A 26,541-nucleotide genomic window follows, 5' to 3' on the forward strand; every position below is an offset into this window, starting at 1 on the left:
CCGTCCGGGAGGCAGCCCGTCCTGGCCCCTCACGTCCCCTGCGGTGCCTTTGCCTTAGATCGTATGATCGTCCACAGCCACGCACTGCCACAGGGCGGCCCCCACGGCCACGCGTGCTCCGGGGCCTGGCAACGCCTGGCGCGGCCCAGCAGGCCAGCCACCGTGGTGCTGCCTCCCCAGCCCCAGATGCGGCCTTTTGGGGGAACTCTAGGACACTCCAGACGTTGGGGAGGAATGGGCACCTGCCTCTCTTGGGACTGGGCTTTGCTGGGGACATTCACTCTGCTCCAGCGTAGAGGACCAGCAGGTTCTATTCCCAACTCTGAGACCTATTTCTCCGCACCAGCAAGGAATGAGAAGTCTCCTCAGAGCGCAGCTTCCTCCCGTCTCAGCGGCCGGCCTGGGAGAGCGAGCACGCTGGGGGCGCAGGGCCTGAGCACGCGGCTTTCTGGCCCTCCTAGCTGGCAGAGAGCAGATTCTAGGCCCTCAGAATTGGAGAGAACAGCTCCTTCAGCTTGTGCTCAGGGCTAAGTTTTAAGGACAGGTTTGCTGGCCCTAAAGCCACAGCATGGGCTCAGGGAGAGGCGGGCCCTTCCTCGTGGTGGTCACACCTGTGGCCCTGTCTCGAGCAGAGCGGTACACATTCTGTGCACATCAGAGGACAGAAATGCCTAAGAGGAGGGAAGTGATTCGGACCACATAGCTGCCTGTTAGCGGCTTAGCAAGGAGCCCTGCTCGCTGGGACAGGAGGTAGAGGAAGACCACCACTTGAGTCTAGAGATCCCAGCCCGTGATCACCCCTGGCGTCTCTGCTCAGCACGCGGGAGTTGGTGTGTGGCACGGAAGGCTCTCGCTTCCAAAGCCATTGATGGTAGTGACCTGGAGGCCCAGCTCGAGCTAGTTACAGCCCAAAATGGGTGCTCCCACCTCCCCCAAACGAGAGGTTTGCTTCTTGGCATCAGGTAGCCACCGCACCCCCCAAGCTTGCTTAGGGAGGAAGGCTGGAGGGGCTGAGAAATGCAAAAGGCTCAGAATATTTATAAGTTCCACCCCCAGGGTGGGGGGGGGGCAGGTACCAGGCATGGACTAAGGAAGCTGCACCAAGGAAATAGCCCGTGGCTTCTCCTGAGAGTCAGGGACTGTGCAGCCCAGAACCCCCGGCCACGGTGCCCAGCAGGGCAGGCTGTGCCAACAGGAGCCCAGCAGACAGGCCTCGGGAATGCCGGGATGCCTGTCCCTGCGGGCAATGGCTATGGGCTGCCAGTTTTTGCTGATACAGGTAGGATGGGAAACTTCGTTAATATCTGACTTTCATAAGTTGGTAAGGATATATTTTTTTTTGTCTATGTTCTGTTTCAACTTATGTAGATTATTATAAATTGATGTAAACCACGTGAAAAGAAAATGTTAATAAAAAAATGCAAAGCCCCAACATTTGCACACGACTCAGCCCTGTGGTGTGGACATTTGTATACTCAGTAGTCCAGGGAAGACCACCAATCTAAATATTTTAACTCTCCAGCTGCCTCCAGATGTGAGTTTCCAGGAATCTGTGCACCCAGTTAACTTCCCCTGAGCTTCCCTTCAGCCTGTGGGGGCCGGGGCAGTTTGGGGCGGGGGGAGTAAGCCCGAGCCCCCTCCTTGTGCTTCACAGAGGCCTCCAGGTCAGTTATCAGCCAGATTCCTTTCACAAAGGACAAACGCCCCACCAAAGACCTGCCCGTCAGTATCCCTCCAAGAGAGGGCAGAAAGTTGTCGATCCAAGTGGAGGCGGTTTATTTTATGTAAACGTTTCTCTACATTTTCCTTGGAAGTGGGTGTCTTTGGGGCAGCCTTTTGGCCTAGTCTGATGGTTGGAGAAGCTGGATCCCCTGGGGGGCCCAGCCTCCCTTTAGGAGAGCCAGTGGGGTTAATACAGGTTCCCACCAGCCGAAGCCATTGGACGCTATGTTTATTCTGGAGATCAGGAACAGATGTCTCTGAAAATTGGTGTTTGGTTTATGAGCTCATACTGACTCCTTAGCCATCTTAAACAGGAAACTATTCATCTCCTTTCCTGATTGAATAGTCAGTGTGGACAATGCTTGGCTTATTGAAATGATGGCTACTGATAGCCCCAGGGCTCAACTGCTCCAAGACAGTCATAAGGGCAGCATTTCGGGTACTCATTCGGCACATTCGACCCTCCTCGCCAGGCTGCCTGCTGGAAGATGCCAGGCATCCCGGTACTTCCACAGCTGCCAGGTAGGAGCGTCTGCTCTTGCTTGCAAAGTGCTTACAGGGGACTGATTTAGCAACAGTATTGGAAACACTCCTTTGTTCCCAGACCTCTGAGGATACTCCAGCGGGCCGAGGAGCAGTGAAGCCTCATACCTGTGAGACTGGCCTGGATGTTACTTAGGCTTCATCACAGAAGGACGTAAGCCCTGTGCGTTAGCTCGCGTTCACTGCAGAGGAAGCGGCAGCGGTGGCCAAAGGAAGGTGCTACCGGCTGAGTTGGATATTGTCACTCACATACACACACACTTGGGACATCTGGACTTCTCAGCCAAGTCTGAATATTGGTTGGGGCTGGGGGGGTAAGCTAGAAGGCAGCAGAAAAGGGGGGAAGAAAGCAAAAAAAGGTGAAGGAGTTAGTGTGCAGTAGAGAATAAGAGACATTACCGCTGGCTGAAGGTGGCTGGAATTCACGGCCCCACCGAGCCTACCCTCCCGCCCCACATGGCAAAGCCTGCGCTCATTCCCTTCGTGTCATCACCAAGGACCAGAGTGAAGAAGCACTCCCGGCAGATCCCAACCACAAAAGCCTATTTTTTTGCTCTGGGGCACACAATTAGGCTGAGCTTCTATTGTCAGAAAAAGGCCATTAGGTCAAATAAAAAAACACTTAATATGTTAAAAAAAAAAACACAAACAAAAAACCTGACACCGGAGAACAAGGGTAATGGAGAACAGCCCCTCAGCACTGTCTGATCTTCACCAGTCGCTGCAGACGGAGTCATCAGGAGGACCACAGCAGGACTCTTCACACGTTGAGCTGGGCCTGGTCCAGCGGTCAGAGCCTAAAACCAATGTGGCTCGGACGGTAGGCATTCCCATCAGCCGGCCCATAGGAGGGTTTTTAGAAGAGGCCAGGGGCTTATGCATGGAATTTCAATGTGTCCTAGGACACGGCTGGGCTGGGCTGCTTGGAGGGCAGGCCCTGGCTGACGTGCCAATCTCAGAAAAACACTACTCTGTAAACCCTGAGAATCGAACATTCCCACACTTCTCAGGAACTTTCTCACTCTCCCTTCTGGATGACCAGTCTCTGGGCCACCTGGCACCACATTTTGGGGACTCGCGGAATTTGAAAATAAAAATAAACCAACCCTTTATTTATTCATTTATTTTATGGTATGAACAGCCTTAATTGTTCGTAATGGGAAGTGGAAGAGGAGGGGACAGGACCACTCTGGCTCCAGGGGCGGCTCCAAAGACCCACTCTGTCAGTGTTCCCTCCCCCCCAAAAACCAACCAACCTTTTAAACTGTAATCTAATTTTTTTTAACAAAGAGAGCAGAACACTAAACAAAATGACATAATGGGTCAGACGGTATAAATTTACTCTGCCCTGCCATGTGAGATGGACGACTGCGCGGAGTCCCGAAGTAGACCAGCTTCCTGGTACATGTCCAGTCACCTCTGGTCCCACCGCACCAAGCCACCAGAGGGCCAGCTGCGGTCGGGACTGAACACTTGGGGAGCTTAATTCCTACAATCCGCACACTCCTGATGCGCCCGAGAGAGGCCGGTATGGCGCAGCCCGCACACGGCGTGGCTGGAATCCAGGAGCAGAGAACGTGGCTCCTCAGAGGTGGTGGCAGGCGGCGGCCCGGTGGCTCCCTCATGACACCAACGATGTGAGGGAAAACAAAGGTCTGCGGTCTCTGAAGCGAGTGGGCTGCCGTGGGACAGGAGCTGGCCTCCACAGAGCAGCGCTGACCCTGGGCTGGCCGTGTCCTTCCCCGGAGGCACTAACTCTCACCGTAGGTAATAATCAATGGCAGCAGAGAAAGCAGCAAAACCTCCACAACCGATGACCCCGGCCTTTAAGCCAGCTGTCAAGTGAACAGAAATGATGTTACGGGGGGGGGGGGGGGGGACACACGACGAGTCCGGCCTAGCCACGGCGGCAAAGGCACTGGTGTCAACCCCCTAAGTCACTCAACCGACCCAGCGGATCTGGAAGACTCCCAGGGAGCTGTGTCCACAAGCCACTCCGGGGCTTTATCTAGCCACACAGTCAACTTTTCACATTCCAAAAAATGACGATTTCCAGTTTCATGAAATAGCCCCTCATGGGCAGGAAACTGGCTAAGAGAACCAGCCCTTGGAAGCAAGTGAAAGCACATGGCCTGTTACCCTGATGTGTTTATGAAATAAATTCCTGGGAAGGTGATCAAAGCAATCTCAGAGGGAGCTGAGCTTCTCCACGTCCCTGACAGAGCTGAGCGATGGGCAGACCAAAGGAAAAGTTACTTTATAAATCACAAATGGCTGTCTGAGCAGCAGAAGCAGCTTTTAATGACAGCAAATCATCCTGCCTCTCCGAGAAGGAGAAAACAGGCTTTTTGTTTCGGGTAAATCAGGGCACAGCAGATGGAGAGTGGCCTAGCAATGGACACTGGGAGAGTCAGGTCACTGACACCCCACACCACACTCCTGATGGGCCCGCCAACAGCGAGAAGTGCAGAGAACTGTTTTCTTTGTTGTTTACTGCTGATAACCTGACATTTCCAGAATATCCCTATCTGGCTTTCAATGGGTAGAAGTCTAAGAATCCTCACTGCAGAAAGACATTACCGTATAACTGATACACAATATTAAAGCTGACAGTTGTATAGTATTAAGAAAAATGCCTGAACTATTTGAAACGCACGGAACTGAAAGTTCAACAGTGCCTGCCATTTGGTTCAGCGGGCTCTCCGGGGCTGAACGAGACCCAGCCGTGCTCCTGTGCTATCCTACAGATCGACACACTTCAAAATTCCTTCCTGGGAGGAAGTTCTTCCCATCTTTTCCATGAGAGGGCAGTTCTTTTTCCTAAAATCTAGATCTTCCTGTGATTCTCAGCCACAGGTGATTCGGTCCCCTGGGGGAATCCGGCAATGTCTAGAGACACTCTCAGAGCCGCCACTAAGGGATGCTACAGCTTCTAGTGGGAAGCGGCGAGGGACACTGCGAGACATCCTACAAGGCACGGGACAGCCATACTCTCTCTCTAGCAAAGATTTATGTGGTCCAAAAGGCCAACGGTGCCAAAGATGAGAAAACTCTAATCTAGATAACTAGAAGTTTCCAAAATTAGGTTAATGCAAAGTAAATGTGATTTACTTGTCAGAAGAGAAGAGTATCAAGTGTCCACATATGCCTTGGGCTGTCCCTGAAACACTCATATGTTTGGAAATGTCAACTACAGCACGTTGTCCAAGGCCACAAAGAAAACCATGCAAGAGTTGTTTACTAACCTCTGAAACCAATGGCTCCTCCAGTGATGCAGCCACTAATGACACTGTTCTTCCAATCTGATTTTCCCCGGTACTGTGGGTGGAGAAGTGCAGTTTAGAGCCAAAGAAACAAGCCAGACAACATGATTAAGGGAAAAAAAAAAACAGGGTTTCTAGCTGGCTAATTTAGTCCCTCCCCAAAGGAAACCCAATCCTTTCTGCTTTCCAAAATATAGTTCCTAAAATCTGAATGTGTTCATGGAAGCTTCCTGCAGGTGGTGCCAGAGTGCTGAAACCAAGCGCGCCATTTGAGAAGCGACCCTGATCTCTTCTCTGGTTCCCCAGTAAGGCTCATGGTTAAAATCATTCAACCAACTTCTAACAGACACATGACAACATGCCCAACATCACTCATCACCAGGGACATGCTAATCAAAATTAAATGAGATATCACCTCACACTTGTCAGAGTGGCTACGATCAAGACGATAAACAACAGGTGTTGGTGAGGATGTGGAGAAAGGGGAACCCCCTGCACTGTTAGTGGGACCGTGAACGGTACGACCACTCTGGAAAACAGTACAGAGATTCCTCAGAAGGTTAAAAATAGAACCCTTGGGGCGCCTGGCTGGCTCAGCTGTGTGTCTCTTGAGCTCAGGGTTATGAATTCAAGCCCCAGGTTGGGTGTAGAGATTACTTAAAAATAAAATCTTAAAAAAAAAAAAAAAAAGAAAGAAAGAAATCTACCATACAATCCAGGTATTTACCCAAAGAATACAAAAATACCAATTCAAAGGGATAACTGCACCCTGATGTTTATAGCAGCGTTATCTACAACAGCCAAATCATGAAAACCGCCCAAGCGTCCATCTATTTATTGACTAATGGATAAAGATGTGATAAAGATATATACACACACAGTGGAGTATCAGCCATAAAAAAGAATGAAATCTTGCCATTTGAAATGTCATGGGTGGAGCTAGGGAGTATTATGCTAAGTGAAATAAGTCAGTCACAGATAAACACATACCATATGATTTCATCCATGTGGAATTTAAGAAACAAAACAAATGGGCAAAGGGAAAAAGAGAGAGAGAAGGGCAAACCAAGAAACAGACTCTTAACTATAGAGCACTGATGGTGACCAGAAGGGAGATGGGTGAAATAGGTGATGGGGATTAAGGAGGGCACTTGTGATGAGCACCGGGTGTTGTACGGGAAGTGTGGAATCACTATATTGTACACCTGAAACTAATATTACACTGTATGCTAACTAACTAGAATTTTTAAGAATTAAAAAAATAAACCAAATTCTAGCCTACAAAGAGAAGTAAAAAACAATGCAAGCCCAAATAAATGCAATAAAGGCACAAAAAGTTTACATTGGGGCCTATTTAACGAAAAATTCAATCTAGCAAGTATCAGACATCTCTGATCTGCTTTCTAATTAACATTTCTCTTTAGAAGTCATAACATGGGGGGGGGCTGCGTGGCTCAGTTGGTTAAGCATCTGCCTTCAGCTCAGGTCATGATCCTGGGGTCCTGGGATGGAGCCCCTCGGGCTCTGCTCAGCAGGGAGCCTCCTTCTCCCTTTCCCTCTGCCTGCTGTTCCCCCTGCTTGTTCTATGTGAAATAAATAAAATCTTAAAAAAAAAAAAAAGTCATAAGATGGTACAGGCAAGGCTTTATCAGAAGGCAGAGACACTTACAGATTCTACCAAACACTCAGTGCAAGAAAACATGGCACCCACAATGGCAAAATTTTTGGCGTAGGACATTCCTCTCTGTCCCATGTCTTTAAGAACTTCTTTTGCTGTCGGCGTACGGTAAGGATCCTTAGGGTCAAAGCCCACATTGGTATCAATGCCGGCAGTGAACACCCCAAATGCACCTCCCAAGACAAATCCTAAAAACAAACACAGAAATGAAGATTTCTTTGGCATGTTTTCTGGGTTACTGTAATGAGGTCATCATACTCAAAAAGCACATTTTGGATGGCCACCAGCAAAGGGGACACCCTCTACGTACGCCCTCCAACTCTACCTTACCACTCAAACCCTCCAGTTACCTGGTTTCCACATCACACAAGCCAGGAACTATCTTGACGACAGCTTCTCTGACTTCCTTTGGATTTCTTCCTCCTTTCATTTTTTTTTTTTTTAAGACTTTATTTATTTGAGAGAGAGACAGAGATAATGATAGAGAGCACAAGCAGAGGAGAGGGAGAAGGAGGCTCCCCGCTGAGCAGGGAGCAGAATGCAGGCTCGATCCCAGGACCCCAGGATCATGACCTGAGCCGAAGGCAGATGCTTAACCAAGTGAGCCACCCATGTGCCCCAGCCTCCTTTCATTTTCTAACATTCCTCAAGATTCAATCTTTAACCTTCTGCTGTCTATACTCATACCTTCAGCTGTTGACTTTGATGGTGACGTTCACAGTTGTCATCAGGCCTCACTGAGTTCAGTTTAGCAAATGCAGGATACCGTCTCCCTAGCCACAGACTTTTCTTTCCTCTGCCCCACTCCATGCTGGATCATGGGCATCAATGACTGCCCTAATGCCTAAAAGCAAAAAGCCCAAATCCCCAACTCCACCCCCAACTTGAAAGGGCATTTCCCTTCCTCTTTGTCTACCCCTGTTCTCTCCACCCTTCAAGATACACCTGCAGTCACCTCTTGTAGCCTTCCCCAAACCAAAAAAATACCCCTCTCCTTCCTTTCTACTATACTTCACATCTGCACTCACTATATTTGTTTCTTGATTGTCTTTCATTCTCATTGAGATTTCAACTCATCTGCAAATGTGGCAAACCGCTTTACAGGAGGGACACCATATATTCAAACATTTAAACCTTCAAAAGGTTTTAAAAGGGGGGAGGGGGGCTCCAGATTTCTTTCCCCTTGTTCACCGCCATCTGGTCACACTGGCCACAGTGGCCTTTGTTTTTCAAACCCGAAGCCGGTTCCTGGCAGACCTTTGCACCTGCTCTTCCCTGCCAGGCTCCTCCTCAACACTCTTGCTTCTACATATATTAAAATGTTAGCTTCATGAGAACCAGGCTCTGGTCTCTTACCCTGTCCCTCCACCGCCCAGCACGTGATGGTTACTTGTAATACTTTGTCGAAAGAATGCTTATTTAAAAGCGAATCAACGAATGAATGAAGTCAGCCATTTTATAACCAACTTCCAGGACCCGACCCATATAGTACCGATTTTCTGATCCAATTTCCGGAGGAGAAAACTAACCTCAGGGCCTAGAGAAGGGTTACTCGAGTTCACGGATCGCGGCAGGGGTGTAGTCAAGCTCGAGGTCCACAGGCTCCTCGCCTCCCAGGCGCGTGGTCTTCTTGACAGAGGACCCCGCTGCCGTCCAAGCCCTCAGCCTCCCAAAGGGCCCCCTAGTCTTGCCTCACCTCCCACGCAGGCCAGCGCTGCCTTGAAGGCGCAGCTTTCCATCGCCTTCTCGATCATCTTCTGTTCCTCACTCTTGGTTGGGCTCGGGATCCCGCCCAGGCTACTGGGCTCCAGAAGCCGGGGCTGACGCTTGTCGCCCACCATGTATTGCAGGAGAAGGCTGTACTGCAGCGGGGCTTCGGCGGACCCCGCCGCCTCAGGCGCGGAGGCCCCCGCACCGGGGGCAGTCGCCGCCATGACAGTAGTTGCCCGAGAAACCCTGGCGTTTGCCTTCCCACAGCAGATTCCGCAAGCTTCACGTTAAGGCCTTGCGCGCCTAGCCTCCGCGACGCAACGGCAGATTCGCCACAAACAACAAGTCCAAGAAACCGCGGCAGCAAAGTCCGTTCGTGCATCCGGCGAAAGAGATATCATGTTCCCCAAAAGCCTCTTGTGAATACTGAATCAGACTTGTGCAGCATCAAGATTTAGAGTCACCAGAAAGCTCCCCCTTCTTCGCGGCTGCAGCGCGGTGGGTACAGGGATTTGTAGGCCAGGCATTTCCCAGGAGGCTTTGCGTGGGCACTCACCTCGCCGCCTCCTCCGGAGCTCCCGACAGCGGGTGGGGGAGCGGTAGCGTGCCCGCGAGGCTGCAGCGCTCCGGGGCCACGGTAGGGGGCGCACGCGCCCCGCCACTGCCCTTCCAGCTTAAGCATTCCTTACAGAGGTCAATGGTGGAAGGTGCTTTGTAAATAAACGTGAAAGCGTGGTATAATTGTATGCAATATATGTTTTGTTTGACAATTAAACCTTGGAGAGAGAAGAGACCCAACAAATGAGTGAACAAATGAGCGAAACTAGCCAAGTATAAGAAAAATCAGGGACGGTGGTAGGAGGTTGAGACGACTGGCCAGATGGAGAGCTCAAGGCTGGGGCTGCTGCTCCTGCAGCCAGTTGTTGCTGTCAGTGGAATTGGTGATGTGGGACTAGCATTGCCCTGGGAAGCCAAGTTTATATTATGTGAAACCAATTGTAAGATAGTACTGTATATGAACCCAGACAAACTTTTGCAGTAGTTTGTAAAATAGACCCCAAGCTAGTGCATTGCTCCAGACTAGCAATGTAATTGGGTGTTTTAGCTAAGAGAAACATAAATGGAAACAGGTGGTGAGCCTAGCCAGTCACCATTGGCAGAGAACTTTGGTACCCAGAGTTCTCTGTGCCCGAGAGCATGGCATATGCTTCACCCTGCTTCTGTTTGCACTAAGCCACTGAATGAGCCGGTCCAGAGGTCCCCCATGACTTCCCAGTTGCTGAATCTAATTCAGACCTCATTTTACTAGACTTCCCTCCACTGCATTTGACACTGTTGACTCTTTCCTCCTTGTCTGAAGTTTCTTCATATTTTTGGTGGAGCGTCTCTCTCCTAGTTTTGCTACAGCCTCTCCAGTTGCCCGATCTCCTTTGCAGGCACCTCTTCCTGGCCTTTTCTTGTTGGTCCTCTCAGGGCTTCATCCTTTACTCTCTTCTCACGCAGCTCATTCCACCTGAGCAACTCATCCTTGTGGCTTCTACTCCACCTTAATGCAGTAGTGATCTGAAATCTTTATCTCCAGCTTAGACCTTTCTCCTAAACACAAGAACCAGACCATTTCCCCTAAGCACCTCTAACTCAACATGCCCTTCCAACCGCCCTTTCCTTCCAGACGAATGAGGAACCCAGGGCTCTGATATATACCGAGGTCTTAAGACCCACAGTTGGATCTGAGAGAAATTGGGTTGCGACCCGCCCCCCCAAGCAAGTCCCAGGTAAGGTGGCCTTGGAAAGCAAGGAACAGTCTAAATAATTAATGAATGGAACTACTTAGAGAGCAATAATCAATCTCCAGACAAAGGATCTGTTTAGAGTTCAGGTAAGATCCGGGTCAGCACATGAAGAAATTCCATGTGGCCAAGGTCCATGAAGGAGGGAGCCTTTTATGGAACATCCTTGGATCCTTGGCCTGGATCAGAGTTGGAGAGAGAACAGTTACAGGCACTGCACTGGCGTCTCTCTCCACCCATCCATTTCCTTCCATAAGTGGAATGGGTTTCAGCTGATGGAAAGCTTGAACCTCTTCAAACATATTCTGAAAGTGAGAAGTGGTTTCCCATGTCCGTTTCCCTGGGCTGAGCCTCTGCCAGTAGTCTAGGGACACTCTCTGGCCCTGGAGTCCAGCAGTCTCACATTATAGTTTGCTTCCCTAGCCCGGATTGTCTGTCCTGGCCCCAAGGCTACAGGGGGAGCATCTCAGTGGGTCAGGGAGAACAGGGGACAGTTAAAGATGAATTAGATTCACGGGGAGTGTTGTAGGAAGAAGTCAGAACACGCTGAGGGGAGGATTCCTCACTTGAAGGACGCCAGAGAGTAGGTGCTGAATGGGAGAGAGGTCAGATCGTATCTCATCCCAGGTGTCCGAGAGTCCCCAGCTGGCCTGTAGTTGGCTCAGCATGTCACTGGAGCCCATGAGTAAAAGAAACGGCACGAGTGGGATAGAATGAAGAGGTCCCAGTGGAGAAGTGCGTTGTGTCCTACGTGGATTTGAAGCGTATGTGAATTTGGTAACAGGGAGTAAGTAGTCTGAATAGTCCTGTCGCCGGCAGGTGGTCCAGCCTCATAGATATTCTGAGGAGCCAACTGATCCACTGTGGATATTGGCTGCTGGACAAGTGACTTTGTATTTAAGGGAAATTTGGGGCGCCTGGGGGCCCAGTGAGTTAAGCATCCGACTCTTGGTTTCAGCTGGGGTCGTGATCTCAGGATTATGAGGTTGAGCCCCACATCGGGTCCGCACTCAGCGCAGAGCCTGCTTGAGATCTGCTCTCCCTTGCCCTCTGTCCCTACCCCCATGCGTGTGCACTCTCTCTCTAAAATAAATAAAATAAATCTTAAAAATTAAATAAGTAAAATAAAGGGCCTAGGCCCATGTCCTCCAAACCCAGAGGATTTCTGGGAGCTGAGGATGGAAATATGGCGTCTGAGAAGTTCATGGAAGGAGAAGGTACTAAGAAGTGGCTGGAGCTGGGCTGGAGCAGAAGCCGAAGCGGCCTGAGAAGGTGACGATATCCACCAGCGTCACAAGGATGGCTTTGTCTTCGGGTGAGAAGTGTCGGTCAGAGGGGAAATCCAAGGATGTTCAGGAATTAAGAGTTGGTACAATCCTTGCTCTGTCTGTCACATCTGGTCGCATAAGGCAAGGTGTTCACTTTAACATAGGGCCACCTGCACACCCGTTTGGCTAGAGTTGCTGGTTAGGGAGGAATGTTGGGTAAGGCACCACACCTGGGCAGAGGCTGCCCCTACCTGGGTAGACAGCCATACCACTTGTCTCTCCCCAAAGGTTCCCTCTGGACAGCCCTAGCTCACTCCAAGATGCCCATACAGCCTCTCTCAGGGCAGCAGCAAGAGAGGCAAGCAACGGCCAGTTTTTCTGGGCTGAGGATCTAGGGTTAAAGTTGCCCACTCTTGTTGGTCCTCTAGATTTCTGTTCAGAGGCTTTGGCTGGTAAACTTGGAAGCGTCCGGGGGGAGAGGTGCACCCCCCCAGATCATCGTAAACCCTGGGATGGGAGGTAACTGCTCAAAATTTGAGAGGTACCGTGGGTGTGCCCACAGCCTGTTGGAACAAACATGAACTTGCAAAGCAAAGAGTCTCGGTTATTTGCCATATGCAGTCCTTCCTGCATCTTTGAAGGGATGGGTTTGGTAAATTGTCACCAGTGTCCCACAAGCCTTGTTCCACATGGCTTGGCCTTTTCTTTCTAAAGGGAATACCCATTCAAGTTACAAAAAGCAAGGGATCAAAAAAGCACCACGTGTTTTTTGCAAAGTTCATACATTTTTCTCCAAATCCTGAGATATTTGGCTAGCTTGTTACTTGATGATATTTAACGTATATAGTAATAACTTTTGGTGTCTCCAATAAAGCTGTGATTGAAAATCCTTTATAATGGAAGCGGTTTCTATCTAATCATTGGGATTTTCAAAAGGAGGTTAAGTCACCCCACTTCTGTCCCATGAGGAACCTCTTTCGGTACACCCCTCTAAGAGAGGCAGGATAAGTTCTCTACTGTTTGGATTTTTGAAGCAAAAAGAACAAAATAAACCTTTCTGAGAAAGCAGCGTAGCTAATTTCATCGTTCATAAATAATCAGTGCTTTATTACTGATGGCAGAAGATGGAGAGTTGTGGAAAACTTCCTTTACTGATCCTTATCTCTTGTGGTTCTAAAACTTCAAGATAACAAGCAAAAAAGGAGCCAACTAATTAACTTCTGGCCTAGCAAACAGGAAGGAGCTTCCCCTGCTCTCTGACCAGAATTTTCTAAGCCACAGAGTAAATATTATTTTTGTTGTAAGCAACAGAAACCAACCCCGGCCGGCTCCCACAAGAAGAGAGGGATTTGTTAGAAGTATAAATAGGGTGGGGGCACCTGGCTGGCTTCGTCGGACTACAGCATGTGACTCTTGATCTTGGGGTTGTGAGTTCGAGCCCCACGTTGGGGGTAGAGATTACTTAAAAGAATTTTTTTTTAAAGGACAAATTATTTAAAAAAAATAAAGCAAGGGGCTCCTGGGTGGCTCAGTCAGTTAAGCATCTGCCTCCAGCTCAGATCATGATCCCAGGGTGCTGGGATCAAGCCCCACATTGGGCTCTGTGCTCCACAGGGAGCCTGCGTCTCCCTCTCTCTCTGTCGCTTCCCCTGCTTGTGCTCTCTCTCTGTCAAATAAATAAATAAAATTTTGAAAGAAAGAAAGAAAGAAAGAAAGAAAGAAAGAAAGAAAGAAAGGGAGAGAGAGAAAGGAAGGAAGGAAAGAAAGGAGGAGAGAAGAAAAGAATGCTATGGAATGGTGTATCGCCGGCATTTCTTCTCCACTTTGCGATCAGTGACATCACGTTGGTAGCTTGAACTTGGCCATGACATTCACACCATGGACATCAGTACATGCTGTGAGTCAGAGCTGTTTTGTTGTCGTTGCTGTTCTGTATCTGACAGCATAGCACTCATGGCCACCAAGCTTTGGAGACTGAGAACACCTTCCCCTTTCGGAGGAAACCAGGAATTGAGGGGTCATAGGGCAGAAAAGTAAGACATGAACTGCTGGAAATATGTAGGAAAGTCCCAGGAAATGGTGAATGTTCCTGACTGATAATTAGAAGGAGAGGGGTTCTGGGGTGCCTGGCTGGCTCAGTCTGTAGAGCGTGTGACTCTTGATCTCGGGGTTGTGAGTTTGAGCCCCATGTTGGGTGTACAGATGACTAACAATTATAAAAAAGAGAAAGGGGGCTTCTCACGTCCATGAATGTAACACCATGTTTGGTATTATTTCGGATCCCTTGTGTGGACAAAATGTGGCCCAGGAGCTCTTCTGTGGCTTTTTTTTTTTTTAAGATTTATTTATTATTAGAGAGAGAGTGCAGTAGCGAGCTAGTGCCCAAGCAGGGGGCGGGCAGAGGGAGAAGCAGGCTCCCCGCTGAGCAGGGAGCCAGACACAGGGCTCCATCCCAGGACCCTGCTTGCGGCTCGATCCCGGGATGCTGGGATCACGACCTGAGGCCCTGGGATTGTGACCTGAGCCAAAGGCAGACGCTTAACCACGTGAGCCACCCAGGTGCCCCTCCTCTGGGGATTTTAAGTGCACTTCTTGCTCTTTGCCTGGAGGCCGTGCTGTGGCAGGCACGTACCAGGGACTCTCAGAGGATGCTGGCCGAAAAGATGGAAGGCACCTCTAAGTCGACAGTGGTCATGTGAGAAGGCTGCACGAGATGATTTCTGTCCAGGACTGCAAGACGGGGCTGAGGCACTGCTGCACAGTCCCATGTCCTAATGTTACTTTCAGGGCTGAGTGAGAAAGCCTGGAGATCCTCTGGGTTGAGAACAAACTTTTCCCGGAGGGGCACAGCAGGCGTGCCGCTTTGCTGGGGCCATGGCCCAGGCAGGGCAGGCGGAGTTCTATATTTCTTATTAGAGCTTCTTCACAGCTCATCGCCCGTCACTCAGGAGCACCATTGTCTGCAAGGAACACCGCCAGGTGGACTTCTGACCAGAGAGCAGAGTAAGAGCCAGGCGTTGGATGGCTTGCTCAGACATGGGAACCTCCCATGGACAAGAAGAGTTGGTCAGATTGGAAGCAGGTCCAGGACTCGGAATGCTGATGCCAACCTGGGTTTAGAGAAAAACTTCCGTCCCTCCATCCCTACCCAGGAGAAGGGACTTTGGCCCAAGGTGGGCTCTCTGAGGTCTCAGGAGGCATCACCAGTGTGGGGGTTGGCAGGAAATGCTTTTGCCTGTGAACTGGGAGCAGAAGCACCGTAGGAGGCCTCACAAAGCACAGAGGAGCCTGAACCTAGAGGGGAACACTTAGGAAAAAAATAAGTTGGATCCCAAATCAGGCTCCCTGAGGCCAGGGAGCAGATCGGAGAGACAGACCAAGAGTTCGCCTAAGGGCATGTGGCTTTTATTGCACACCCACAGATAGAAGCTGCTAGGGGGCTACGGGGTTCGGGTGGGTCTAAGTGAGAACTTATTTCCTCCACAAACCTACTCTTTCTGAGTTTCCCATCTAGGTGAATGGTGCTTCTGTGAACTCGATTAGTCTTAGACGCCTTGCTTCCTGCATCCCCTGCGTACCATCCAGATAGCTATCAAATCCATCCCTTCACTTTATAATTCATTGCCACTGCCATGGTCTGGGCTCTAGTCAGTTTTCATTTAATAGGGTTTTAATTGTTCTTCATACCTACGACCTTGCTCTTCTCCAAACCATCCAGAGCGATCGTTCAGCACAGAAACGTGATTAGTTCCCTGCTCAGAATTCTCCTCCATGCCAGGAGAAAATCTCAACTCAATATGTTGCTTTTATAGCTTGTGCCCAAGAAGACAGTTCAGCTTCAGGCCACGTTCAGTTCTCATTTGAACATTTCCATTCCCGTTTGTTTGCTTTCCCTATCTCGTTTGGATCTAGAAGTGATAGCTCAGAATCATTCTTAATAACTGGTGACCTGTAGTGTTTGAGAGATGAGTTTGGACTTTTTGACTTGTGCCTTGTCCTCAGTCAAGGACAATTGTTAGAAAATATTTATTATTACTATTTCTTAATTCTTTTTTAAGAAGATTTTATGTATTTATTTGAAAGAAAGAGAGAGAGCGCGCGTGTGCGCACGAGCCGGAAGGGGCAGAGGGAGAGGGAGAAGCAGGCTCTCCGCTGAGCAGGGAGCCCAGGAGCCTGGGATCATGCCATGACCTGAGCTGAAGGCAGGCTCTTAACTGACTGAGCCACCTGGGCACCCTATCTCTTGATTCTTTTTTGCCCCTTACCTAAGGTAGCCATGGTGAGAGCATCGGTATCCTGTGCTGTTTCCAGTGACAGTCCTGAGACTGTAGCCTGATTCTGGTGGGTGGTCTTAATGTTCTGGAACAGATTTCTCCCCCAGCATAATTGTTTGGAGGTTTTATTTCCTCACTCATACCAACAATCCAGATTTGCTTACTATCTCTTGGGCTGTTGCTTTGGCTTTGCTTACCAAAAGCGATTGGAGCCTTGGCGAACAGTCTGGCAGCCTGATGGATTGTTAGGACCCACTTCAGACTCGGTTAATGAATCATCCCCTGGCCGTGTCTACAATAGGGTCACAGCGATGCTGAGCTGTGATCCCGGTTTGATCTGAGAGGCATTGGAGGCGATGGAAATATGCATAATGTTTTTCTCGCACCTCACACTTCCAACTCAGAAAAGTGCTGGGAGGCTTCAGGAACCAGAGGGCTCCTCTGGCTTTGCTGAGGGATGGCATGAACGATAAAAAGCACAGTAATGGTGACTCCCCAAAGTTACCTATGAAGTTGGTGCCAGCAAGATAAGCACCACACCTCGTCGTGACCCTCATCACATCTCCACTCAACTCTCTGTCAAGGAATTTCCCTTATCAGCGGATCTGTAAAAAAGACCAACTTTTAACAAAAGGAACAGATAATGGGGCGCTTGAGTGGCTCAGTCAGTTAAGTGACCAACTCTTAGTTTCAGCTCAGATCCCGATCCCATGGGTCATGGGATCAAGCCCTGTGGGGAAGCCCATAGGGAGCCCCAAGAGGAGCCCCACATCAGGCTCCGAGCTGAGCAGGGAGTCTGCCTGAGATTCTCTCCCTCTGCCCCTCCCACCCCGCTAGCACCCATGCTCTCTTGCTCTCTCTCTCTCTAAAAAATAAATAAGTAGATCTTTTTTTTTTTAAAGGAACAGATAAAACACATGTAAAATCTGTAATACAACATTAATCTATAGGTAAAATCTTTTACAGGAAACTCTCAGTTAAACGAAATACATTTTTTGTTTGAATACATCTTGATTCGAAATTTGTTGAATCAATTATTTTTTGAACTAAGTGGACTTGGAAGACTTTTATACTCAAAATGTTCATTTTGGCAGTTCTTTTTATAATGGAATTTGAATTTTTTTTGTATGAGACCTTTTTTTTTCTTTCATTCAGAGATGTCCTGATGTCCTTTAATATTTTTTTTCTCCACTTATAGTATCTTACCTTTTGAATAAGTTCTTATTTGAAAATTCAAAAAGTATTTTTTTCTTGGGCTAGTTTTCTCACCTCTATTTCCAGTCCCTCAATTTCCTTCCCCAAGCAACCTGTTACTATTTCTTAAATGTCTTTCCAGATATATTTCATCCGTATGTAAGCATATTTATGTGTGCGTGTATAAATTTTTCTCCACTTGGAAATTTACAAGTGATTGCTTAGTATTTCCTACCTATTCTGCACCTTACTTTCTCTCATGCTACGTCGTAGAGCTATTCCATATTAGTGTATGTGATGGTTAACTTTATGGGTCCATTTGACAGGGGCCACAATGGGCCCAGCTATTTGGAGGCAGTGTATTCCTCCGCTGGGTGTGCTACTCTGACTCATTTAATGAGTGCCCCCAAAAGCTGCTAATTTTGAGTGTGCCCAGGACAAGAGAAGGCTCAGCAAGAGGTCCGGGCTGCCCGCTGAGCTGCTCTGCCACTTGGGCCATACAGGCCAGCAGGTCCAATGGGGCTTGAAGGTCAGCGGCAGACAGGGATGCTGTGGGGAACTTCTGGCAGACCCCTGTAGGTGAGCCCTTAAGATTTTTGAGCAAAGCCCTGCCACTCTCTGTGAATAATGGTATTTTTAAAAAAGATTTCTTTCTGGGGTACCTGGGTGGCCCAGTCTGTTAAGCATCTGCCTTTGGCTCAGGTCGTGATCTCAGGGTCCTGGGACCCCCATGTTGGGCTCCCTGCTCAGTGGAGAGTCTGCTTCTCCATCTGTCTCTCCTCTCCCCCTGCTTGTGCTCTCTGTCTCTCTCTCTGTCAAATAAATAAATAAAACCTAAAAAAGAATAAAAAATTTAAAAGATTTCTTCCTTTATTTGTGTAGAAAGAGAGAGAAAGAGAGTGGGTTAAGGGACAGAGGGAGAGAATCTTCAAGCAGACTCGCCACTGTGTGGGGAGCCCGACACGGGGCTCAATCCCACAACCCGTGAGATGATGACCTGAGCTAAAACTGAGTCGGACACTTAACCAACAGAGCCACTCCGGCGCCCTAAATAATGGTATCTGACAAACAGTACTCTCTCCATTTGAGAAACAACACTTGGTCTGCTCCTGAGTCTTAACAGAGGCTCAACGCTTGACCACGGGCCACCGAGTTACCATGCTACTGAGCGTCCATCATGAAGTGGGTATGAGCTGACCCACCAAGCCATAGAGCTGGGCATGCACAGGAACACTCCATCATCAAACAGAAGGCACGAGTCAGCTACATGAAAAAGTGGCCCAAATCCATGGTCCCCACTCCTGCTATAATGCCTTCTAAGCAGTGGGCAGGACTCTGAGCAGTGCACCTGCTTATTCATTTTGCTTGGAAGAAGTAAGGCCAGATATGAGATTATATACTGATTCATGGCATGTGGCTAATGGTTTGGCTGAAGGGTGGGGGACTGGAAAGGGTGCAATTAGAGAATTGGTGGCCAGAAACTTTGGGGAGAAGTTATGTGGGTAGACCTCTCTGAACGGACAAAAATACGTGAAGATGTCTCCTGTGAATGCTCACCAAAGGGTGACCTCAGCAGAGGAAGATTTTAATAATCAAGTAGATAGGATGACCCACTCTGTGGCTATTAATTGGCCTCTTTCCGCAATTACTCCTGTCATTGCCCAATCGGTTCACGGACAAAGTGGCCATGCGGGCAGGGCGGGAGGTTATGCACGTGCTCGGCGACATGAACTTCCACCCCCCGAAGCTGAGTTGGCTGTGGCCACTGCCAAGTGCCAGACCTTCCAGCAGCAGAGACCAGCACCAAGTGTCCCATACGGCACCGCGGCCATCAGCCCGCTACCCGGGGGCTGCTCCGTTCCTTTGGATTCTTTCCATCAGGGAAGGGGTAGTGTTTTGTCCCTACGAGAATGGGTAGCTACTCTGGATATGGGTTTGCCTTCCCTGCACACAGTGCTTCTGCCGGAACCGCCATCCGGGACTTACAGAATACCTTATGCATCGTCATCGTGTTCCACGCAGCATTGCTTTTGATCACGGCGCTCACTTCACGGCAGCAGGAACATGGCAGTGTCCCCGTGCTCACGGAATTCACTGGTCCTACCACGTTTCTCACCAGCCTCACCGACACTGAAGGTTCAGTTTATAGCGCTCGTTCATTGGCAGTACCTTGCAGGGTGGGGGAAGATTCTCTAGAAGGCTGTGTATGCTCTGAACTGGTGTCCAATATATTCATGGGTCCAGGAATCAAGGAAAAGAAATGGGATGGGGCGCCACTAATTATTACCCCCAGTTACCCACTAGCAAAACTTTTGCTTGTTGTTTGCACAACTTTGTGCTCTCCTGGCCTGGGGGTCATCGTTCCAAAAGGAGGGATGCTTACACGAAGAAACACAACAATGATCCCATTGCCTTGAAAGTTAAGACTGCTATCTAGCCACTGGGGGCTCTTCATGCTTCTGAACCAGCAGGCAAAGAAGGGTGCTGCTGTGCTGGCTGGGTGATTGATCCTGTCTATCAAAGAGAAATTGGACTCCTACTCCACAATGGAGGCGAGGAGGATTATGTTTGGGATCTAGGAGCTCCCTGAGGGCATACCCTGTGATTAAGGCCAATGGAAAACTACAACAACCTAATCCAGGCGGGGACTACTAACGGCCCAGACCCTTCAGGAATGAAGGTTGGAGTCACTCCACCCGGTAAAGAAACAAGACCAGCTGAGGTGCTTGCTGAAGACAAAGGAAATACAAGAAGGTTAGGAGAAAAAGAGTAATAATACTAGCTGTGGTCACGTGACCAGTTGTAGCCGTGAGAGCTATCATTGTCACGAGGATTTCCTTCTTACATTGTTATGCATATGTGTGTTTATATATGTGTTTGGCAAACGTCTTTGTCTCTTCCCTCTCTTGTTCCCTTATAAAGTATTACAAGATGTATTTGAGGATTGTTAATTTAACATTATTGTATTCAAGTTACGGGACAAGGAGAAGAGTAAATATCACTGACGGACTTTATCTCCTCCAGTGGGTGAAGCGCTAGTGCATTTTTGGTTCTACACAGGGGTTTGTATCACGGGAGGTGGGATTACGGTCTGGTTATTGTCCTTATTTGGAGGGTAAGCATGGTTGACGGAGATGCATACGGGCGCCAAGTTCACAAAAGGGGTTGACTTGTGATGTTTAATTTTATGTATCAACTTGACTGGGACACAGGGTGCCCAGATATTTGGTTAAACATTAGGGTGGGTGTGTCTGTGAGGGGATTTCTGGATGAGATTAACATATGAATCAGGAGATTGCCCTCTCCCGTGGGTCTCATTTAATTGGAGGAAGGCCTGAACAGAACAAAAAAGTGAGATAAGGGAGAATTTGTTCTCTTGCCTGTCTCCAAGCTGGGACATCGATCTTCTTCTGCCTTTGGACTCAGACAGAACTCATACCTTCAGCTCTTCTGGTTCTCAGGCCTTCGGACTCAGACTGGAACTCTACTATCAGCTCTCCGAGGTCCAGCTCGCTAGCTGCAGACTGTGGGACTTCTCGGCCTCCCTAATCAAATGAGCCAATTCCTTATAATAAATCACCATAGATATCGGTTCTGTTTCTTTGAAGAACATGGACTAATACAGTGTACATTGAATTTTCATTCTTTTCAATGACTAGATTGTATTTCAAATGATGAATGCGGTATGATTTAATCATCTTTGTTGATACACAGTTTGACTCTTTGCAATTTTCCCCTTTTTCCAATTTCACCAGCATATCAGTAAATATCTATATACACACATCTTCGTGCACATCTGCTATTATACCTGAAGACCAAAGAATGTGATTTAAAAATCTTGAAGGTGACATATATATGTGTATGCGTATAGCCAGGGGCGCCTGGGTGGCTCAGTCAGTTAAGCGTCTGCCTTCGGCTCAGGCTCCCTGCTCAGCGGGGAGCCTGCTTCTCCCTCTGCCTGCTGCTCTCCCTGCTTGTGCGCACACTCTCTCTCTGACCAATAAATAAAATCTTAAAAAAAAAAAAAAAAAGAATAGCCAGTCAACTCATATAATACAGCTAGCTAAATACCGGTAGGGACATTATCTGTAAGTGGGTCTCTTGAACTGCATAAGCAGAGAGAGTGCTTTTCACAAGCCAAAGGATGTTGGCTATTCTTTACAGGAAGCCAAATGAGTCTCCTTGGACTTCTTGTAACAAACACCCACTAGAATTATGATTTTGGAATCATTTCCATTGCAAATCTCCTCTTTCCACACCCCTTTAAAAGGCAGCTGTGCTATTTGGCTTCTAACCAAGGCCTGCTGCACCAACAATTCTCTAAATTTTATTCATATTTCATGTGCAGTATGTTCAAATTCTCACTTTCCCAGGTGCCAGATGCTGGTTTGGACACACTCCAGTGGAAAGTGCTTTCCTGTAAAATAATAAAAGTGAAATACTGAACAAACTGCCTCTTTATATCAGACTTGCACCTAGTATACCAAAGTTAAGTATTCTAATAGTAACTTCACTATTTTCCCAAATTTGCAATCCCCCAAACTCCCACTTCACCTAGCTCCACATCAAATACTTTGTCCTTTGGCTTCCATAGGGTGTAAATGCTTCCAGTCCTTTTATACCTTTTCAGCGTTCATTTGAAACTGTCAGAACATAGGATCTGTCTATCTCACATGATTTCAATGGTGCCTAATGTAACCCACCAATGGGTATTTCAAATATGATATGGATGAGAAAACAAGGATTTTTAACTTACTTTCAGGACTTTTTTCCTTTTTTTTTTTTTTTTAAATAAGTAATCTCTATGTCCAATGTGGGGCTTGAACTCACGACCCTTAGGTCAAAAGTTGCAGGTTCTACCAACCGAGCCTGCCAGGGGCCTCTACTTTCAGGATTTTAAAAGATATCTAATAAGTTAATGTCTGTTATGTTCATAGCTTAATATATGTTCACTAAAAGGTGATACTTTCTGGGGCGCCTGGGTGGCCCAGTTGGTTAAGCATCTGCCTTCGGCTCAGGTCATGATCCCGGGGTCCTGGGATCCAGCCCCATGTTGGGCTCCCTGCTCAGTGTGGAGTCTGCTTCTCCCTCTCCCTGTGTGTGTGCTCTCTCTCTCTCTCAAATAAATAAATAAATCTTAAAAAAAGGGGGATGCTTTCTGTGTGTTTTATAGTAAGATTATCCCCGCAGTGGCATAAAATTTTGGCATGACACTCTAAGACTTAACTCAGAATTTGCCTTTTGTGGTAGGGTTCTTGCTTGTTTAAAGGTAGTCCTCAATTCAAACATCCTTCTTACGAAATGAGCTGCAGTACTAGGTGGAAACTAAGAAAGTGGATATAATTTTTAGAGACTGACAATCTGCTCTTGGTTTCCATCTCCACCTGTTCCACCAGTTTGTGTCGTAACATTTCAACGGAGCTGGAAACCCGTACAACTCCTCGTTCTGTCCTAGGCAAAATGAGAATCTTAGGCATGTAAATTTACGTTTGTGCCAAAATCATGTGGTTATATTGAAGTTTAAATGAACTCTTGTAAAGCGTGCCATGATTTGTGTGTGTGTTTGTGCGTGTGTGGAAAGCCGCTATAAAATAACGGAAATACTCTGCCTGCCAGTATCTTCTAAACATGTTGGACTCTGGCAGATCTCGTTTTTTTCACTCTCTCCATTAGATGGCGGTAGATGCCCAAGAAATAACTTCCAAAGGCTTGGAGAGCGGTGAGAGGGGCGTTTTTTCCTTTCACTAGGTGTTGGTAGCTGAGCACACACACTGAAGGTCTTCTATTGTGGGTTGGCAGGGTATGCATTTTATTTTTTCGTGTATGTGTGTGAGGCGGGAAGGCTTGCCACAGGCCACCTGTTCGATCTAAGCACAGGGTAGCATCTTGCCAGCTGGCAAAAAAAAAAAAAAAAAAAAAAAAAAGCCTAGAATTTTTCTTAACTATCATCAGACTTGATAGAAGCTATGGAACCGATTCAGGAGTGCAACCAACATTGAAAGATGCTGCGGCATTTTTTTGTCGACACTTGTGGAAATGGAAGAGAGCCGCTCGCAGGAGGAGAATGATTGTTGCGACCTGTGGACTGAACCCTCCCAGTGCGACCTGTGATCCACTAGCAAGTATCGTGGACGCTCTCACGTGTGCCTAGCCCCAGATCAGAAGCTACCCGAGAAATATAAGAGGTGGCGTCCTCCAGTTCTCTTATAGACAAAAACACACAAAACACAGAAATCAGTGCAAGCAAGACCCAGCTTGATGAGGTAGTAATTGTGTATGAAGATGCTTAGTCCTGTAAGCATCCCAAGAGGCCAGTGGGGGTGGGGTACGAAATGGCCAGTTAGGCTTTGGAGGGAGAGAGAAAGAGCACAAGCGAGCGAGCACTCGGGTGGGGGGACTGTGGGAATGTTTGGGGAAGTCCAGAGAGAATCGAGAGTTTGGAAGTACGGAGGCCAAGTCCAGCTCCGCGAGGACTGCAGCTTCAGAGAGGCCGGCTCAGCGGACCCCTCTCCTTTCGGCACTTAGTTGGGAGAAAGCCCTCAGAGTGGGGCGTTTCAGGCCAGCTTTCTCGCCAGGGCTCTTTCCCGAGCAATTCCGCCGTGCGGTGGAAGCCCTTGCCCCGCTCGCCAGCAGCGGCAGATCCGGGCCCAGTGCGCGGCCCGGGACGGCCACGGAGGGGGCGTGGCGAGGGCGGCCCGGAGGGGGCGTGGCGTGGGCGGGCCTCGGTGGGCGGGGCTCCCCGCTGCCCCGCGCCCGCCGCCGCCGCCGCCGCCGCCGCCGCCACAGCCGCTGCTGCCTCCGCCCGCCTCGCGGACCGAGGGAGCGGGGTCGCCGCCGCCTGCCCGCCCGCGTGCCCGGGGCTGCGGTGGGCCAGGATGTCGGGCTTCCTGGAGGAGCTGCTCGGCGAGAAGCTGGTGACGGGCGGCGGCGAGGAGGTGGACGTGCATTCGCTGGGCGCCCGCGGCATCTCGCTGCTCGGGCTCTACTTCGGCTGCAGCCTGAGCGCCCCCTGCGCGCAGCTCAGCGGCAGCCTGGCCGCCTTCTACGGCCGCCTGCGGGGGGACGCGGCGGCCGGGCCGGGGGCCGGGGCCGGGCCGGGGCCAGGAGCTGGGGCGGCCGCGGAGCCGGAGCCGCGGCGCCGCCTGGAGATCGTCTTCGTGTCCTCGGACCAGGACCAGCGGCAGTGGCAGGACTTCGTGCGGGACATGCCGTGGCTGGCGCTGCCCTACAAGGAGAAGCACAGGAAGGTGAGCGGCGCGGGCCTCGTCGGCGCCCCCGGCCTGGGTGCGCAGCCCGCGAGTTGGGGGGAGCGGGGTCCCTGCCGGCCTCTCCCGCGCCCCTCGCAGCCCCTTCGCCCGGCTCCTGTATCTTTGAATGCGCTTCCCCTCGTGTCCCTCAGTGTCCCCTTCCTCTGTGTATGCCCGCCACCGTCGGAGGACCCCGCCGTGTTGGGGCTCCCGCGGCAACTCCTCGGTGCGGGCTCTAGGCCGCGCCCGTAGGGGAAGTTTGACACCCTCCGGCCCCCGACCCCGGCTGGCGTCCCGAGGAGTCCAGAGCCAGGTCCCCACACGCTGGGAGCCTCGTATAGTGGGCGGTTGCTCAGGGGGTCCCGACCCCGTGACCCCCGCTCCCCGCCAGAGGCGCGGGGACGGGCTGCTTCCTTCCCTCAGCCGCCAGACTCCCTGTGGATACCTGTAGTGGGTGGGGGAGGCGCTCGCCCCCTACCCATAATGCCCAGACCAGGAAGTTTCCTCTCTCCGAGAGAAATCGGCTTTTCAGGGGACCCCTCCCCTCCCCCCACCCTGTGACCCCGGACTCCGAGGCCAGGCCGCCCCGCGCCCTGGAGAGGCAGCCGCTGACCGTGGCTTTGGGTGAGAAGGGCGCTCACTCCTCTCCCCTTCTCTCTCCCTCCTCTCCCCTTCTCTCTCCCTCCGCCCCCACGGGCTCGGCTAGTGGCCACCGGGGAGCTTTTCATTGTCTGCCTGTCCAGCAGTCCTTCCCAGATGCCTCCCAGGCACAGGAACAGACCTGCGGATCTTAGTTGCTTGGTCGGTGTTGCTTGGCACGCTTCGAATTAAATGCTGAACATAGGTGCAGATTAACTGGAAAAAAGAGGATTTGGGGAAATTTATACTTCGCTGACAACTTCTCATTCCTACCAGTTTGCTGCTGAAATTAGCTTGGGTTTTCCAATGTGTCTGTTGGATGAAGATGTCCGTTTTAATAAAACGAATTCGGGAAATTTTGTCATGAATCGAAACAGGACAAGTTTCGGAGCGCTTGTGCTTCATTGGCATGCCTGATGCAACGTGTGAATCTAGCCCCTTCCCTTTCAGAGGAGAATCTTAGTTTATGGAGTGGACAGGAGAAGGCTGTTCTTGGGGGCTTTTAGGTGCCTCTAGGGAGGATGGTAACGGCACGCCATGTGTTTCTTTTATGTGCACAGAGTCTTGTTGAGAAGCATGATTAGATTTAGTAAGAGCAAAAGGCTTATACTGTGACCCCAAATGTCTCCAGTAAATCATCCAAGCAGTATACCAAGTATACCAAGCAGTATAAGGTACAGACTTGGGATTTAAAGTATGAGATACAGTTCGACAAATACAGTTTGTAAATTTAACATTGGAAAAATGTGGGCTCACTAACCACACAGGCAAAACTTGGCATTTTAACCACTTTTTAGGTGATTTTGCTCATATTTGATTTATATACCTGATAGTGCATGAATGTGAATGGCCAGTCCTTTTTTGCTTAAAAAATATGGGAATTTTTTGTTTTCCTTGGTGGCTATTTTTATGATCCTTTTAGGGAGGAATAATGTTCAGAAAGTGATTTACCAAAAAATATTTTCATTGTTGGGGCAAATTTCTGTGTATACCAATGTGTGTAAAATAATGTCCTTATTGGGCAATACAAATGATTTCTAGCTTTTGCAAACATAGAATGATGGTAAAATGTTACAGACCTAAGGCCTATTGTGTTTTTCACAGTGGATGAAAGAAATTTGCTGGATGGTAAAAGCGTGGAGCAAATTGAGATGTTTTGCAAATGCTTTAAGCTTTTTCTTGGAAAAGGAGAATGTTTCACATGATAGATGCC

At 49.3% G+C, this 26,541-nt stretch overlaps 2 protein-coding genes across 2 annotated transcripts in view; one reads left to right on the forward strand and one right to left on the reverse strand.

Moving 5' to 3' along the window:
- Positions 1-3,362: 3,362 nt before the first annotated feature.
- TIMM22 (translocase of inner mitochondrial membrane 22) lies at positions 3,363-9,354 on the reverse strand. The gene is made up of 4 exons (XM_045773302.2): positions 8,903-9,354; positions 7,198-7,394; positions 5,511-5,583; positions 3,363-4,100 (listed from the first exon to the last, which is right to left on the reverse strand). The coding sequence occupies exons 1-4, from the start codon at positions 9,138-9,140 to the stop codon at positions 4,024-4,026; spliced, it is 585 nt and encodes a 194-aa protein (XP_045629258.1). The 5' UTR covers positions 9,141-9,354; the 3' UTR covers positions 3,363-4,023.
- Positions 9,355-24,194: 14,840 nt separating this feature from the next.
- Positions 24,195-26,541, forward strand: part of NXN (nucleoredoxin) — a 148,417-nt gene continuing 146,070 nt past the window's right edge. Inside the window, exon 1 of the mRNA XM_045773645.2 lies at positions 24,195-24,689. Within this exon, the coding sequence (XP_045629601.1) occupies positions 24,318-24,689 (372 nt within the window). The 5' untranslated portion in view covers positions 24,195-24,317. The remainder of the gene's footprint in view (positions 24,690-26,541) is intronic.

Source organism: Ursus americanus, chromosome 23, assembly GCF_024610735.1.
Source record: "Ursus americanus isolate L20-20 chromosome 23, mUrsAme1.1.p, whole genome shotgun sequence".
Taxonomy (NCBI): domain Eukaryota; kingdom Metazoa; phylum Chordata; class Mammalia; order Carnivora; family Ursidae; genus Ursus; species Ursus americanus.

Excerpts from the sequence above, each read along its gene's own strand:
- TIMM22 (XM_045773302.2), bottom strand. The coding sequence starts at position 9,140 with ATGGCGGCGACTGCCCCCGGTGCGGGGGCCTCCGCGCCTGAGGCGGCG. Across the intron at positions 5,584-7,197 it reads CTGAGTGTTTGGTAGAATCT|TACCGGGGAAAATCAGATTG; the intron begins GTAAGTGTCTCT and ends CTCCACCCACAG. Across the intron at positions 4,101-5,510 it reads AGGAGCCATTGGTTTCAGAG|CTGGCTTAAAGGCCGGGGTC; the intron begins GTTAGTAAACAA and ends TTCACTTGACAG.